We start from the raw sequence: 16,639 nt of genomic DNA on the forward strand, positions 1-16,639 counted from the left end.
CGTGCTCGGGGACTGCTCCGACCACTGCTGTGCTCGGGGACTGCTCCGACCACTGCAGTGCTCGGGGACTGACAAGACCACTGCCGTGTTTAGGGACTGCTCTGACCACTGCCGTGCTCGGGGACTGCTCCAACCACTGCCGTGCTCGGGGGCTGCTCCGACTAACACCGTGCTCGGGGACTCCTCCGACCACTGCCGTGCTCAGGGACTGCTCCGGCTACTAATGTGCTCGGGGACTGTTCCGACCGCTGCTCGGAGATCGCTTTCCTCGGCTACATGTGATTTATACTCACATACAGTTGAGAGACATTTACTTAGACCTTGCTACAAGGCTCATACCTCGCCTTCCAGCAAGCTTGGGGACTACATCGGTACGATGCACCTACCGGTGCATCTGGTATCGCCTGTACGACGATTGAATTCTCAACTTAACTAGGAATTTTTGTTAGACCCTGGCACCACGTGCCTACATCACCTACTACCAGACTCGGGGACTAAGTGGGCACACTTCACCTTGCGGTGAATGTGTTTATTTAATCGACCCCTATGCTTTGAATGATTGTAAGGATTACTAAAGTGCTCGGGGAGTATCCCGACCACTGCTCGGAGAATGGTTCTTCTCAGCTACATATGATTTGTACTCACATACAGTTGAGAGACATTTATTTAGACCTTGCTACAAGGCTCATACTTCGCCTTCCAGCAAGCTCAGGGACTATATCGGTATGATGCACCTGCCGGTGCATCTCGTATTGTCTGTACAGCAACTAGGTTTTCAACTTAACTGGGAATTCTATTTAGACCCTGGCACCATGTGACTACGTCACCTACTACCAGGCTCGAGGACTAAGTGGGCACACTTCACCTTGCGGTGAATGTGTTTGTTTTTCGACCCCTACGCCTCTGATGTTCAAGGGCGCTACGCTTCAAGACCACTTACATTTCTTTTCAAAAATACAAGTGGGCACACTTCCCAGGACAGAAATCTTTTTCTTTTTTCTTAAGAGCGCCATACATTCTTCAGACAACATATTTTTCCGGCGACGATGGTGGTCAGAGATGTCAAGGACTCGGGCCTTACTTGTTGGAGAATGTTAAAATGGCGTGTCGCAGCATAATACATGGTGCTCGGGGACTAGCTGTGGGGGTATTAACCCCTATACCCTTACGGCTAGGCTTGGGCCGGCCCGGATCAGTGGGTTCGGTCCACTAAAAGACGACGCACGGCCTGGCCAACCTGTTCGGAGTCCCGCGTAAGGAGTCAAAACAGATTTGGCGACCAAGCAAGATCCTGGTCGGTTAGAATAGGAATCCTTATCCGGCCATGTATGGCAATTGTAACTGGCTAGGATTAGTTTCCAGATCTGTAACCCTGCCTTTCGGACTATATAAGGCGGGCAGGGGACCCCTCTAAAAAATATCTCTCTCTCATTGACATACAGCAATACAAATCAGACGTAGGACGTAGGTATTACGCCTTCCGGGCGGCCGAACCTGGATAAAACCTCGTGTCCGTCTTGCGTCACCGTCTTGTTTGTGGCTTGCGCATCTGTTTACCGACAATCTACTACCTTGGGCATACCCCTAGGTAGACTGCCGACCATATTTCGTCGACAATGATGATGATGAAGATTCAAGTGATGATGACCAATCTTCCTCCTCCACCTCCGACCTTGATGAAGAATCAATCAAACTTATCAACAAGGTGGAGAAGATGATCCAAAGGCTCAATGTCAAGGGTGTGCCCATCCAAATTCAAGATCTCATTTTCACCAATCAAAGAAATGAGCAAAGAAAGAGAGAATGCTATGGATGCGGCGAGTTAGGGCACTTTGTGGAAGGTTGTCCAAACAAGCCCACACCCAAGACAAAGAAGAAGGCATGCAAGAACCAAGCCCTCACATCAATAAAGTCATGGGATGATTCTTCAATTGAAGAAGAACACCATCATAAGAGGCGAGGCCGCAAGCACTCATCATCAAGCTCTTCTCGTATGTGCCTTATGGCACGAGGTAACGAAAGCTCATCCTCCAGTGAGAGTGATAGTGATGATGAAATGCTTTCTTATGTTGAAATTGTGCAACAAAATCTTAATTATGCTAAAGTTTGCACTAGTCAACAAAAGAAGCTCGAAAAATTAAAAGGGAAGCTAGATAGTTCACAAGAAACATACGAAACTTTGCTTGAACAATGTTGAACTTTCTACTAAAATTGAGCAACATAAGGCTAGTGCAACAACAAATGCATGAACAATCAATGATGAGAAACTTGTAAAGAAAAATGAAAGATTAAAAGAAAAGTTAGCTAGCTCACAAGATGCTTATAAAGGTTTGCTTGCTAAAATAGAAACCAGGTGCAAATATTGTGATGAGCTAACTAATAAAGTTGCTAAGCTTGAAGCCGTTAGTACAACACCCACCAAGGCATCTAAAAAGAAAAGCTCTATCTTTATCATGTCTAAAAAGGATGCCTCTACCTCTTGTAATGATTTATGTTTAGACTCATCTTTGTGCAACCAAGTTTGTGTTGAGAAAGTTGTTGTAGATACATGCACACAAGAGGTTGCAAAGGAAAATGAGCAACTCAAGCAAGAAGTAGCTCGCCTCACCAAGGACTTGACTCAAGTGCAAGGCAAGGCGAAGCAAGCCCAACTTCATCAAGATAACATCATCAAGGGAGTGAAGAAGCTTGATGAAGGACAAACCGTGGTTTGCTACATGTGCCACAAGGAAGGTCACAAGTCCTATGAGTGCAAGGTGAAGAATGGGGGAGGAGCAAAGAAGAAAGAGAAGAAGCAAACAAGCAAGCTCTCCAACACCTACACCAATAAGGTAGACAAGAAGGTCTCCACACCTTATCTTTTGAAGAAGAAGAAAAATGACAAGGTGGTGGCCATCAAGGTGAACAAGAAAGTCAACAATGGGGTCAAACGCTTTTGGGTGCCAAAGGAAATCATTTCCAACATGAAGAGCACCAAGAAGGTTTGGATCCCGAAAGAGAAGTGAGAAGTTCAATGGACTTCAGGGAATTTGGAGACTTGGCAAAGTTTGGATGCATTTCATGGGGTGCATCATGATGGACAAAATCATTGCCAAGTGGGTTAGTGAATACTATGGACCCAAATTCCCCTTTCTATGTTAGGTAACTAGATTCAATTACCTTCAAGTGGTATTCCTTACAAATTTTTTTAAGCATCTAGTTACTCTTCATGCCTATGTTTGCATTTTCATGCTTATACCTTTTGTCATGCATACACTAGGTATATCTTATGGTAGGCTTGCTCGATTTCATTCTTAACCCTTGGAGCAAACCTACATGGTTTAAAATTGTTTAGGAGCACGGCACATAGCTTGTCCTTCAATTGTCCATCTAATATGTGCCATAGTCCAAATTGTAGATAATTTCTCTGGAATATCGCCTTCGAAAATGACTCTCACATTCATGTGATGTCATGTTTCAAGTGGTATTTTTTATTCTAAAATCAATGTGCATGTTTTCTACAAGTATTCCATACTTGTGTGTACAAATTTAGGGGGAGGCTACTCTACAAGTTGGATGCTTTGAGACTAACACCTTTTCAAGCTTATCATGTGTGTAGTAGTCTCACTGCAAGGAAAATGGAGTCCCCGGAGTTAAGCATCATACTTCAAATATCCACCACCGATTGCAAGTGGTAGAAATCAAATTGATTTCTACATGTGGTATTTCTAAACCAATATCATCATGTTGATTTCATTTTGATATTTATATGCTTTCTCCGTGCATTATATAGATTAAATTCCCTTGTGCAATACTTTGCCAATTATGCATATGCTTTGCCTTCTATCATATGTCTGCATATATTTAGGGGGAGCTTAGTCTATATAATGTGAGAGTCAAATTTTATGATCTATTTTACTCTACACTCAAGGATCACAAAGTTTGACCCTCGTGCTACTAATGTCTTCCTTTTTGGTGTTTGATTCCAAAGGGGGAAATTTAGAGGACCAAAAGCAAGCATTAATTTGTAGTAATGGTCCGAGAAAGGGAGGATAGTGGATTATGGATTAGCCTATGTAATGGGGAGAATTTATAGGAAGCAAGGCTTAAATCCATAATACCACATGGGGACATTAGCAAGGGTAAGATAAGTTTTTATGTAGTCTTACAAGTAGTACCTTTTAACATCATATAATCTTGCCTCTTGCATTGCATCCTAGTAAGTAGGTAGTTGTCGATGAGGGACCCATAAGGTTCCCCACGGAGAAGAGAAAAGAAGACCTAGTCCAACTAGGATTCCCTACATGTAATCCTACTAGGACTAGTTACACGTCATCCTACTAGGATCTCTACTTTGTAACCGACTAGGACTCCCGCCTCTCCTGGACTATATAAAGGAGGACAGGGGTCCCTAGATCGGCAACTAACTACCCGACCGACCCATTGTAAGAAGAGAGAAAAAAGACGCATACCCGATACAAGGAAGCAATACGACGCAAATAGGCTAACGCCAAAACTGGATGTAAGGTTATTACTCGACCAAGTCGAGGGCCTAAACCAGTATAAATTGTGAGTCTCTTTGCGTAACCGTCGAATTCCGTTATTCGTCGAAGCCCGAACAACTGTCCCGGGTACCCCCATGGCAGGCTATCGGTGGTAAAACATCGACAGCTGGCGTGCCAGGTAGGGGCTTTTCGACGAATTTTTCTCGAGAGCTCGGCGGACCTCAACCTCAAGATGACCTTTTCGGCAGGAACAACCTTCGTCTTCGGATCCTGGATCTGCGAAGCTGACGACAACGGCAAGCTTCGTACCCGTCTCTGAGAAGAAAAAGAACTCAATGATGAAGTCAAATGCGAACTCGCCGAGAAGATGACAAAACTCTCAATTTTGAATCCAACTCGGAATGAGGGAGAAAGCGGATACGAAACTGACTCTGAGAAAGAAATACATCCCAATTTCAAGACAATCTTCGCAGCACGAGAGCCAAGCTTAATCGAGCTCGAAGACACAACAACGACCGCAAAGGAATACAACCCGTACAACTCAAAGAAGAATTTGGGAACTTATGGACTGCGCAACGTGGCATCAATCTATCAACACTTTACCCAAAACAAGATGAACTCAGCAAGAAGAATACTCCTGGAGGGAGCACAAGAAGGGATGATCATGACAGTTACCCCACAAGATTGTGTGGTGCATTGGCCAGGTTCTTTTACATCAAGCAAAGCCCTGATTGGCACACGCGTTGAGGAACTATCTTATCAAGAAGGAAAAGAACTCGGATCTAGCTCAGAAACTACAGACAGCTCAACCAAACGGAGGATGGAATACCATACGAGAAGAACTCGGATGAGGTATACTGTTTACATAGCAGAGCAGTCAGAACAACATTTGGAACCACCACAGATACCAGATATAAAATCTTCAGATGAATCCGAAGGCAACATCTCGCCAGATGAGAAAAGTGACAGCAACGAAGATGATGAGCAAAGACTAACAAGACTAAAGAAAAACAAATTGAAAGCTAGAAGGAGGAACAGGGCTAAACAAAGGAAGCAAGTCTGGAATAAGTACAAATCAGAGCTAACAGAATACAACAGAAAGAAGGAGAGAGAAGCCGCAAAAAGTACAAGAAGGGGAAGAATTGAAGAATTAACAAAGGAGTTGTACACCCTCACAAATAATGGGAAAGCAAAGGAAGACCATATAAAAGAGGTCGGGGGATCAGCAAAACAACCCGACGAAGAAGTTCCACAAGAACCACGAGAGGAGCAGTCGCCCAGAAAATCAATTTTTCAAAGAATAGAACCAGTAGAGAGTGCTGATGTTAATGGAAGGCAGGAATACTACTCAAAGCAACAAGAAAGAGGTAAACCAGAATCACGCCAATGCTACCAAGAAATATCAAGAAAATTTGACAAAGAAGATGACTACGGAGAGTCCGAGTGGAAAGAAGACATGTCTTATTACAGAAGGGCAAGATCGCCAGATTACGGAAGAACGGAACCATACGACAGATTCCCTTGTTTCGCAGGAAGACTACAAACTTTAAAGCTACCACACAAGTTTAAACCAGCGAAGCATTCCAAGTATGACGGCAAAGTTGAACCAAGACAATGGCTAAGGGTTTACTCCCAATCTATTGAATTATCTGGCGGAGACGACGACATCAAGGCTCTATTCTTCCCAATGGCCCTCGAAGCAATGCCGCTACAATGGTTTGACAAGATCAATCAGGTATTGGGAAGACTTGCAAGAAGCTTTCTGCAACAACTTCGCAGGCATTATTACCCATCCAATGACGGCAGCCGAACTGAAAGGAGTAAAGCAAAGGAGAGGAGAAAGTCTAAGGGAATACTATAGAAGATTTGGAGAATTCAGAGCTCAAGTCCATGACATTACTAATAGGGAGGTAATAGAAGCCTTTGCAGAAGGAATCTGGGCAAACTGGCAATATAAGGACTATTTCAATGAGAACCCAAGAACAAATGAAGACTTCAAGAGGGTTGTTGAGAAGCTAATTTCATCAGAAGAAAGAACTCGACATAGATTTGCTAGGGACAACTCAGAGAATAGAAGACCCAATTACAGACAGCAAGACAAAAGACCAAGGCAGGACAATATGGTGGCAACCACAGACAACAAAAGAAGATACAATTGCAACAGCAATGATAGCAATGGTAGCAATCACAATGGCAACTACAACAATAGCAATGACCGAAACCATAACAGTTACAACAGTAATAGCAACTATCAGAGTAACAACTACCGAGGAAGAGCGCCAAAAAACATAGAAAACATACCGTGTCACATACACCCAGGGGCCAGACACAAGTTAGTTGAATGCAGCACTTTTCAGCGCCGGTTCATGAAGAGAGAAAACAGGAATCAAAACAACTCGGAGCCAAAGCAAGAAGAATCCAAGAAGGAGGAAAAGAGAAATGAAGGAGATTATCAAGAACCCCAACGCTAGCTAGCGGTGATATTTTTGGGTGTTCCTAACACATGAAGCAAAAGACAAGAGAAACTAGCTCACAGAGCCATCATGGCAGCTGAACCAGCCATCCCAAGATATCTAGATTGGTCAGAGTACCCCATCCACTTCACAAGAGAAGACCAATGGACCAGTGCAGAAAACGCAGGATGCTACCCGCTAGTACTGGGTCTGACTATCGTAGGAGTAGCAGTAACTAAAGTACTCATCGATGGAGGAGCCGGGCTTAACATAATTTTCGCAGATACTCTCAAAAGGATGAATCTAGATTGTAAAGGTCTAATGACACCCACAAGCACACCATTCTACGGAATAGTGCCCGGCAGAGCAGCTATACCCCTCGGACAGATAACCCTACCCGTCACCTTTGGCACACCAGACAGATACCGGACGAAATTCATCAAATTTGAAGTTGCAGACTTTGAATCATATTACCACGCAATACTTGGGAGACCAGCCTTAACAAAATACATGGCGGTACCATATTATCCATACCTACTACTCAAGATGCCAACAACAAAGGGTGTATTATCATTGAAAGGAGATCTAGAGAAAGCATATGATTGTGACGTACAGGCAGTACAAATATCCGAAAAGTTACAAGACATAAGGGATGGAAAGAAGATTGCAATGCTAGCCAACGAACTGAAGCCAGACGAGATTCAGGTACCGGCCAAGAAGCCAAGCAACTTTGCACCACCAAAAGAAGCCGCCACCAAGACTATTGATTTATTGACTGGTGACCCGGAGAAGACGGCAATCATCAGTGCAAATCTCAACCCCAAATAGGAACTCGCGCTCACCAACTTTCTTCGGGACAACAAAGATATTTTCGCTTGGAAGCCAGCCGACATGCCAGGGGTCCCAAGGAAGTTGGCTGAGCACATAATTGACGTGAACAAAGGGTCCAAACCCGTTAAGCAAAAGTTATGAAGATTCGCTCCGGACAGAAAAGCAGCAATAAAAAAAGAGATCACCAAGCTCATGGCAGCGGGATTCATCAGAGAAATAATCAACCCGGATTGGCTTGCCAACCTGGTACTAATTGAGAAGAAGAATTCAAAAGAATGGCGCATGATTAGCTCTATTATCCTTTCTGGATTGCTATTCAGGCTATCATCAAATATCTCTAAGAGAAGAAGACCAAAGCAAGACACCGTTCATTACATACTCAAGCTTCAAGAGAGATAAAGCAGAAATTCTTCAAGAAGAACGACTTCAAATATATAAGCCCTGTCCAACGGACAGAACCAACCTGTAATCAGGTTGGGGAAAAAGGGGCTTCCCTGTTAACAGCCAACCTGGAAACGGTTGCGCTACATGGGCAATTTTTTTCACTCAACCATATGGAGATGGTTTGACTGACAGCCCTGTCCAACGGACTGAACCAACCCGTAATCAGGTTGGGGAAAAAGGGGCAGCCCTGCAACAGCTCAACCCGGAAATGGTTGTTGTTAAATGGGCGCAATCGCTTACCCCAAGAGTGGTACAATAGCTTATTTACCCTGCAGACAGCCAACCCGGAAACGGTTGTGCTATACGGGTCCGATCGCCTACCCCAAGAGTGGTACGATCGATTACTTCACGCAAGAAGCAGCACAAACACTCCAACAACCCGGTCACCTACCCCAAGAGTGGTACGATCGACTACTTTGCCCAAGAAGTGGCACAAGCACTTCAACAACTCGGTCGCCTACCCCAAGAGTGGTACGATCGACTACTTCGCCCAAGGAGCAGCACAAGTGCTACAACAACCCGGTCACCTACACCAAGAGTGGTACGATCGACTACTTCGCCCAAGTAGCGGCACAAGCACTACAACAACCTGGTCACCTACCCCAAGAGCAGTACGATCGACTACTTCGCCCAAGGAGCGACACAAGCACTACAACAACCCGGTCACCTACCCCAAGAGCGGTACGACCGACTACTTCGCCCAAGGAGCAGCACAAGCACAAAAACAACTCGGTCGCCTACCCCAAGAGCAGAACGATCGACTACCTTGCCCAACAAGAAGGCATCTACAAATATACAACTCGGTCGCCTACACCAAGAGTGGTACGATCGACAACTTCACCCAACAAGCGGCACAATCAACAAAGAAAACTCAGTCGCCTACCCCAAGAGCGGTACAATCACTCCAACAACTCGGTCGCCTACCCCAAGAGCGGTACAATCAACTACTCCACACAAAGAACAAGCGCAATCAACTCTACAACTCAGTCAAGCGATTACTACACCCCAAGAGCGGAACAATCAGCAAGAAACAACTCGACCATTTACTAAAAGAGCAGTATGGTCGACCACTTCGCCCCAGAAGCAGGCACAAGTAACAAGTACAACTCAGGAGCTTACCCTCATAACTACCCCACCCCAAGAATGACGCAGATCTACAGTACAAATCGGTTGATTACCCCAAGAAATGCAGATAGACCAAGTATGGAAACCATATCAGAAGAACTTTTCTAATTGCCAACACGAAAGTTATCAAGTATACAAAAGCCCGGCGGCTGCTCAACCTTACACACCAGCATATCTACGAAAAATTTTTCATGAAAATAAAGATATTAAATTTGAGGAAAGAATTGAAGAAAGAATTTCCTACTCAAGGTGGAACCACAACCAACAAAGAAGGAAAGCTACATCTGTACCATGAGATCAGGAAAAACACGCTCCTAAGCTACTTTACTCAGATAAGTCAAGAAACAACCTGGTTTGATCAGAAAACAACCCCGAAGAAGTGCTGCAAGTACCAAGACAAATTCAGAAAGAACCCGGATTGATCAGAAAACAACCCGGATAAGGTACATACAAGTTCAGAAAGAACCTGGACGAAATGCAAACAACCTGGAAGAGGTACATCAAGAATCAGAGAAGTCTAGAAACGACCTGGATGAATAAAAACAACTCAGAAGAGCATCACGGCTTAGTCAAACACTAAGCTCGGGGGCTCGGCATTTGCTTCAACTATGCCTGGGGGCTCGAATTCAAGGATGAAAGACGAAGAATGCAAGTACTCAAGACTACAACAAAGGCAACACATCAAGACCCTTCATCCGATTTCTATTCTAAAGAAAAGTACTCGGAGAAGGCTCGGGGGCTACGGGATACATAACCCCAGAAATTTTTGAAGACAAGAATCCGAACCCTCCAACTTTCGCAAGCAAAAGCAAGAGGCTCGGGGGCTACACTCAGTGAGTGCAATTTTTACGAAAAATTGCACCCACCGAAAAAAGAACTCAAACCAACCAAAAGAAGACCATCTCAAGATCTCGCTTCAAGAAAGAACCTGGAACAAGTCTACAACAACCCGGCCCTTGAAGCTCAATCATGAAATGCTCGGGGGCTTGTCGATGAGGGACCCATAAGGAGCAAAGAAGAAAGAGAAGAAGCAAACAAGCAAGCTCTCCAACACCTACACCAATAAGGTAGACAAGAAGGTCTCCACACCTTATCTTTTGAAGAAGAAGAAAAATGACAAGGTGGTGGCCATCAAGGTGAACAAGAAAGTCAACAATGGGGTCAAACGCTTTTGGGTGCCAAAGGAAATCATTTCCAACATGAAGAGCACCAAGAAGGTTTGGATCCCGAAAGAGAAGTGAGAAGTTCAATGGACTTCAGGGAATTTGGAGACTTGGCAAAGTTTGGATGCATTTCATGGGGTGCATCATGATGGACAAAATCATTACCAAGTGGGTTAGTGAATACTATGGACCCAAATTCCCCTTTCTATGTTAGGTAACTAGATTCAATTACCTTCAAGTGGTATTCCTTACAAATTTTTTTAAGCATCTAGTTACTCTTCATGCCTATGTTTGCATTTTCATGCTTATACCTTTTGTCATGCATACACTAGGTATATCTTATGGTAGGCTTGCTCGATTTCATTCTTAACCCTTGGAGCAAACCTACATGGTTTAAAATTGTTTAGGAGCACGGCACATAGCTTGTCCTTCAATTGTCCATCTAATATGTGCCATAGTCCAAATTGTAGATAATTTCTCTGGAATATCGCCTTCGAAAATGACTCTCACATTCATGTGATGTCATGTTTCAAGTGGTATTTTTTATTCTAAAATCAATGTGCATGTTTTCTACAAGTATTCCATACTTGTGTGTACAAATTTAGGGGGAGGCTACTCTACAAGTTGGATGCTTTGAGACTAACACCTTTTCAAGCTTATCATATGTGTAGTAGTCTCACTGCAAGGAAAATGGAGTCCCCGGAGTTAAGCATCATACTTCAAATATCCACCACCGATTGCAAGTGGTAGAAATCAAATTGATTTCTACATGTGGTATTTCTAAACCAATATCATCATGTTGATTTCATTTTGATATTTATATGCTTTCTCCGTGCATTATATAGATTAAATTCCCTTGTGCAATACTTTGCCAATTATGCATATGCTTTGCCTTCTATCATATGTCTGCATATATTTAGGGGGAGCTTAGTCTATATAATGTGAGAGTCAAATTTTATGATCTATTTTACTCTACACTCAAGGATCACAAAGTTTGACCCTCGTGCTACTAATGTCTTCCTTTTTGGTGTTTGATTCCAAAGGGGGAAATTTAGAGGACCAAAAGCAAGCATTAATTTGTAGTAATGGTCCGAGAAAGGGAGGATAGTGGATTATGGATTAGCCTATGTAATGGGGAGAATTTATAGGAAGCAAGGCTTAAATCCATAATACCACATGGGGACATTAGCAAGGGTAAGATAAGTTTTTATGTAGTCTTACAAGTAGTACCTTTTAACATCATATAATCTTGCCTCTTGCATTGCATCCTAGTAAGTAGGTAGTTGTCGATGAGGGACCCATAAGGTTCCCCACGGAGAAGAGAAAAGAAGACCTAGTCCAACTAGGATTCCCTACATGTAATCCTACTAGGACTAGTTACACGTCATCCTACTAGGATCTCTACTTTGTAACTGACTAGGACTCCCGCCTCTCCTGGACTATATAAAGGAGGGCAGGGGTCCCTAGATTGGCAACTAACTACCCGACCAACCCATTGTAAGAAGAGAGAAAAAAGACGCATACCCGATACAAGGAAGCAATACGACGCAAATAGGCTAACGCCAAAACTGGATGTAAGGTTATTACTCAACCAAGTCGAGGGCCTGAACCAGTATAAATTGTGAGTCTCTTTGCGTAACCGCCGAATTCCGTTATTCGTCGAAGCCCGAACAACTGTCCTGGGTACCCCCGTGGCAGGCTATCGGTGGTAAAACATCGACAGTAGTTTTTAAATTTTCAAAATTCTATTATTTGCTTGCTTTGGCCGTGTTGTCATCAATCACCAAAAAGGGGGAGATTGTAAGGAAAATGGACCCTAGGCCCATTTACTTTGGATTTTGGTGTTTGATGACCAACACAACCAAATTGGACTAATGAATTTGCAAGTGTTTGTTTTGTAGTTCAATAGGGTGCAAGACGTGACTTGGATGAATGCGACGTGATGATCCAACGATCAACACCACAAGAAAAGACCTTAGGAGCACAAGAGAAGACCCATGATATCAAGCAAAGTCCAAGCACGAAGATAGGAACCAAGCCGTACGCAAGATCACGAAGAAACAAGCTCACAGAAGTGACCGGACACTGGACCGGACGCTGGAGAAAAGTCACCGGACGCTCCAATCAGTGGCTCGGCATCAGCAAGAAGCGACCGGATGCTGAACAAGTGAATCGACCGGATGCACTGATGGCACTGTTCATTAGTCCGACAACACACTCAGCAAGTGATCAGACACTGGCGGCAAAACTGATCGGACGCAGGACAGCAGCGTCTGATCGAGTACAGAGAGGTTCTGGAGTGGCGAACTTGCGACCGGACGCGTCCGATGACAAGTGACCGGATGCTGGCAGCGTCCGATTAGTTGTTTGTGGCTCCAACGGTCAGGATGACCGGACGCATCCGATCAGGACAACTCTAGCGTCCGGTCAGTAGCAGAAAAGCAGGATTTTGTCCCCAACGGCTACTTTCTCAGTGGGGCTTATAAATACAACTCCCAACCGGCCATTTGATAAGTGTGGAGCTGAGGAAACATACCAAGGGTGTTGATACACCATTTTAGTGATCTCCACTTGTATAGTGCTTAGTGTTTTATTAGGTGATTAGCGTAGGTGCTTTGCGAAGTGCTTAGATTGATTAGACCATCGCTTATGCGCTTGCTCTAGGTTTAGGCCTAGTGTTTAGTGAGGTTTGCATACCTCTTACCACTCGGTGCTTGCGCGCACCATTGTTGTACATCGGAGGGGCTTGTAGTCTTGTGAGATCACACCAACCGCGTTTGTGGTGTGGCCGCCACCGTGTACTGGAGGGAACAAGGCCCGCGGCGTTTCGGCCAGAAGTTTGATAGTGAAGACGGCGGGGAGCATCCAGGAGAGGCTTGCCGAAAGGCACGTCGGAGACCCACTTGCGCATGGGAAAGGTCCGAGGCTATCCACGGAGTTATCCGACCGGGAGCTTGGCCCTTGCGAGGGATTCCTTGCGAGAGGCTCCAACGAGGACTAGGGGGAAGCTTGTGCGCTTCTCGATACCTCGGTAAAAATACTGGAGTCATCGATGGGAGTTTGCATATCTCTACCTTGCTCTTTAGCTTCCACATTTACATTGATTGTATTACTCCTTTTGCGGTAGAGATAGCAACACACACTAGCAAAACCATAGTTGCATATTTAGATAGTTTGTCTTTTGCATAGGTTTTGCTAAGGTTAGAAGAAGATGCCATAGTTTAGAGTTAGAATTTTAAGTTGCCTAATTCACCCCCCCCCCCCTCTTAGGCGTCATGATCCCCTTCAAGCAACTTAACAAATGTGAACACAACAGCCTTGCACAAGGTGATTTTGGCCAAATTAAATGGATCTTTTTTTATAATAACTAGATCTATATTTATGTTGTGAACAAGTGGACAAGAATGTTGTGACATATAGAATGGAAGTGCTTGACATCTCTGCTACTTACTGAAGGTGCCCAAGTAGAGATAAAAAAGGATGTTTATATAGGGGGAAAGAAACAAACTAAATTAAGTAGTTGGATCCAAATCAAGTGAAATTACGTATCTAAATAGACTGTAGATTCAAGAATTGATTTGAATCCAGCAAATCATTGCAAGTTTGTGGAAAGATTAAATTTATATAGAAAAATATACATATTTAAAATAACAACCTTGATGACCCTTGCAAATTTGTCCTTCCCTTCTGCAACTGTTGTACCACAGACGCGCCTCATATCTCCCCGTCCATCAGTTTACACCAAAAAAAGGAAATATGCATGTCCAATTAAGGGATATTTACAAGCCGGCCATGAAATTTTATTTAATATATTTTGGAGATGCATGGCGTCCAGGAATTCCACACATGAAAAGCTAGAAGATTAAAGGAAAGGAAATATGCATGTTTTAGCTATTTGCACATGGCCAATTGACATATTTGGCCAAATTTAATCCTATTCGGTTGATATATGGCTATATGCTGCTTGGGCCGTCCGTACATGAAGGAAAAGGTGGATTATTTTATTTGGAATAAAACATGTCGTCCAGGTGCAATGCAACAATGGAAGAAGCAAAGACACACATCATGTGTGTGCATGTACGAGGCCGGCCAGATGTCATGTTCGTATACGTATTCAGCAAAATAAACCACATACGTGCAGGATCGGGTATTAAAGGAATGTGGAGTAGGCTATCATGGAGAAACTTTCTAGGTTCAGCCAAACAAGGGAAAAGCAAGATGAAAAAGGAAGGAAGATCCGTGGTTTCTGCTTCGGCAACATGCAGGATTCAGAAGATTGGCCAGCAAGTTATGTGGCAATGTATCCATCTAGAAGTCTCATGTGCGTGCGTGGATATCACGTAGTATTTTCCTATCTTGTAACCCGCCAAAGGCTAGGCACCCCTATAAATATGAAGGGTTACGACATTTTGTAGGGAATCAATCAATCCAAATACAAGTCAATTACTTTTTTCAGCTCCGGCCACCCCTTAGGAGTAGAAGTAGAGTAGATCTCGACGAGTTCTTCAGCGAGTATTCCTGCATCGATCCGGTCGACCTCCACTGCTTGTCTGTAAGTACCGTCATGGTTTATACCTCTGTTCGTATGGCTGCATCGATTCGGTCGACCCCCACTGTGGCTCTGGTATAAGCTAGTTATCGACTCTTGTTTAATTCAAGTATGGCTTGTGTGATTCTGCCTCACACCCCACTGCTTGAATTAAATCGAGGTCAAGTTATCGGCTCTACCTTAGAATGGCAGTCTTTGGTAGATTCATTAAGTTACCGATATTGCTTATTGCTTTTATCATTTATCTAATTACAGCAATATCACTCTGCCCGATTGAGATTGATTTAGATCGGCCTTATATCTTATTTGATCCATCGTTTGCTAACCTAAAACTGATCTAATTTACACCTTAAATGATGAGTTATGTTTTATCGGCTGTTTTACATCAATCTTAATCGTGCATAACGTGCGTTAAGGCATGTTGCGTCTTGAGTAGATCTATTGGCTAGAGAGAACCGTTCCACGGCCCGTTATCATGGCCTATGTGATTCTGCCTCACATCCCACTGTTAGCACCGTGGAGTAGGGATCGTTATTTAGTAGATCTATTCCTGGTAAGGCATGACTTTAACTGTGTGTTATGCCTGAATCGGCTGTTTTAGCCGATATCGAGCGCTTTCACGAATAGTTCGCATCACAAGACCGTTGAAGTAAAGATAGGTTGAAAGATATGTTAGCCCCATGATCTTATTATTGCATTACGGCCTGCATGATTCTGTCTCATGCCCTACTGATATTAGTAATGAGTTAGGGTCGTCGAGTCTATTGTTATTTCTATGGCATGCATGATTCTGCCTCATGCCCCACTGGTCATGATGATAGATGAGATCCAACATGTTTATTAGATTTATCTTTATTAAATGGTTAAGTGGTGTTGAATTGTTTCTTTATATAAAAAGGGGTTTGGTTAATTATAATCATTGACTCATCATAAACTGATCTTTGTTGATATCTTATTGCCATTGATTAATATCTGTTCGATTAATGATATTTATCCTGAATGATAACCGATTCTTCTTACACAACCCCATGAGCTCTAATTGATTTATTCTCATGAATATACTGGAATCGACTATTTAGTCGATCTCCTTTCATATCGGCTCACATAGCCGCACATTGGGGACTGTGTGGCAACACCGGCAAGTTTTGCCCTTAATTACTGAAGAACTTTCTCTCCTTGTCAATTGCAGGGTCAAATTAACTGGCACGTCTCGGGAGGATCGCGCAGGATCGACCACCCCCTGCGCTGAAGCTAGGCAGATCTGCTCCATCAAGCGGACCCTTCTGGTTTGCTACGTGTGTTCTCGGCACGGGATGAAAATTCTGTGTCAACACCATCTATGCCTAAAATAATTCTAAAGTGTTAGCTTTTCGTTAATTGTCTACTACTATACCAGCATACCACAATCATGCCCAATATAATGGCGCTCCTAATAATCAACGAGATCATCAAAGGCTTCAATGGGGTCGGCATTGGGGCAAGTATTTTGACAGGAAAAAAGAAGCCTAATGCAACTAATACTTTCCATGGACACCACTGGCTGATAAAAATATAGATTTGCAATTATTCAGGGACACCACGCGATACGGA

At 43.6% G+C, this 16,639-nt stretch overlaps 1 protein-coding gene across 1 annotated transcript; it reads left to right on the forward strand.

The window, feature by feature from the left end:
• Positions 1-5,331: 5,331 nt before the first annotated feature.
• Positions 5,332-7,765, forward strand: LOC136524739 (vicilin-like seed storage protein At2g18540). The gene is made up of 2 exons (XM_066517997.1): positions 5,332-5,958; positions 7,553-7,765. The coding sequence occupies exons 1-2, from the start codon at positions 5,332-5,334 to the stop codon at positions 7,763-7,765; spliced, it is 840 nt and encodes a 279-aa protein (XP_066374094.1).
• Positions 7,766-16,639: the final 8,874 nt, after the last annotated feature.

This window comes from Miscanthus floridulus, chromosome 18 (assembly GCF_019320115.1).
Source record: "Miscanthus floridulus cultivar M001 chromosome 18, ASM1932011v1, whole genome shotgun sequence".
Classification (NCBI taxonomy): domain Eukaryota; kingdom Viridiplantae; phylum Streptophyta; class Magnoliopsida; order Poales; family Poaceae; genus Miscanthus; species Miscanthus floridulus.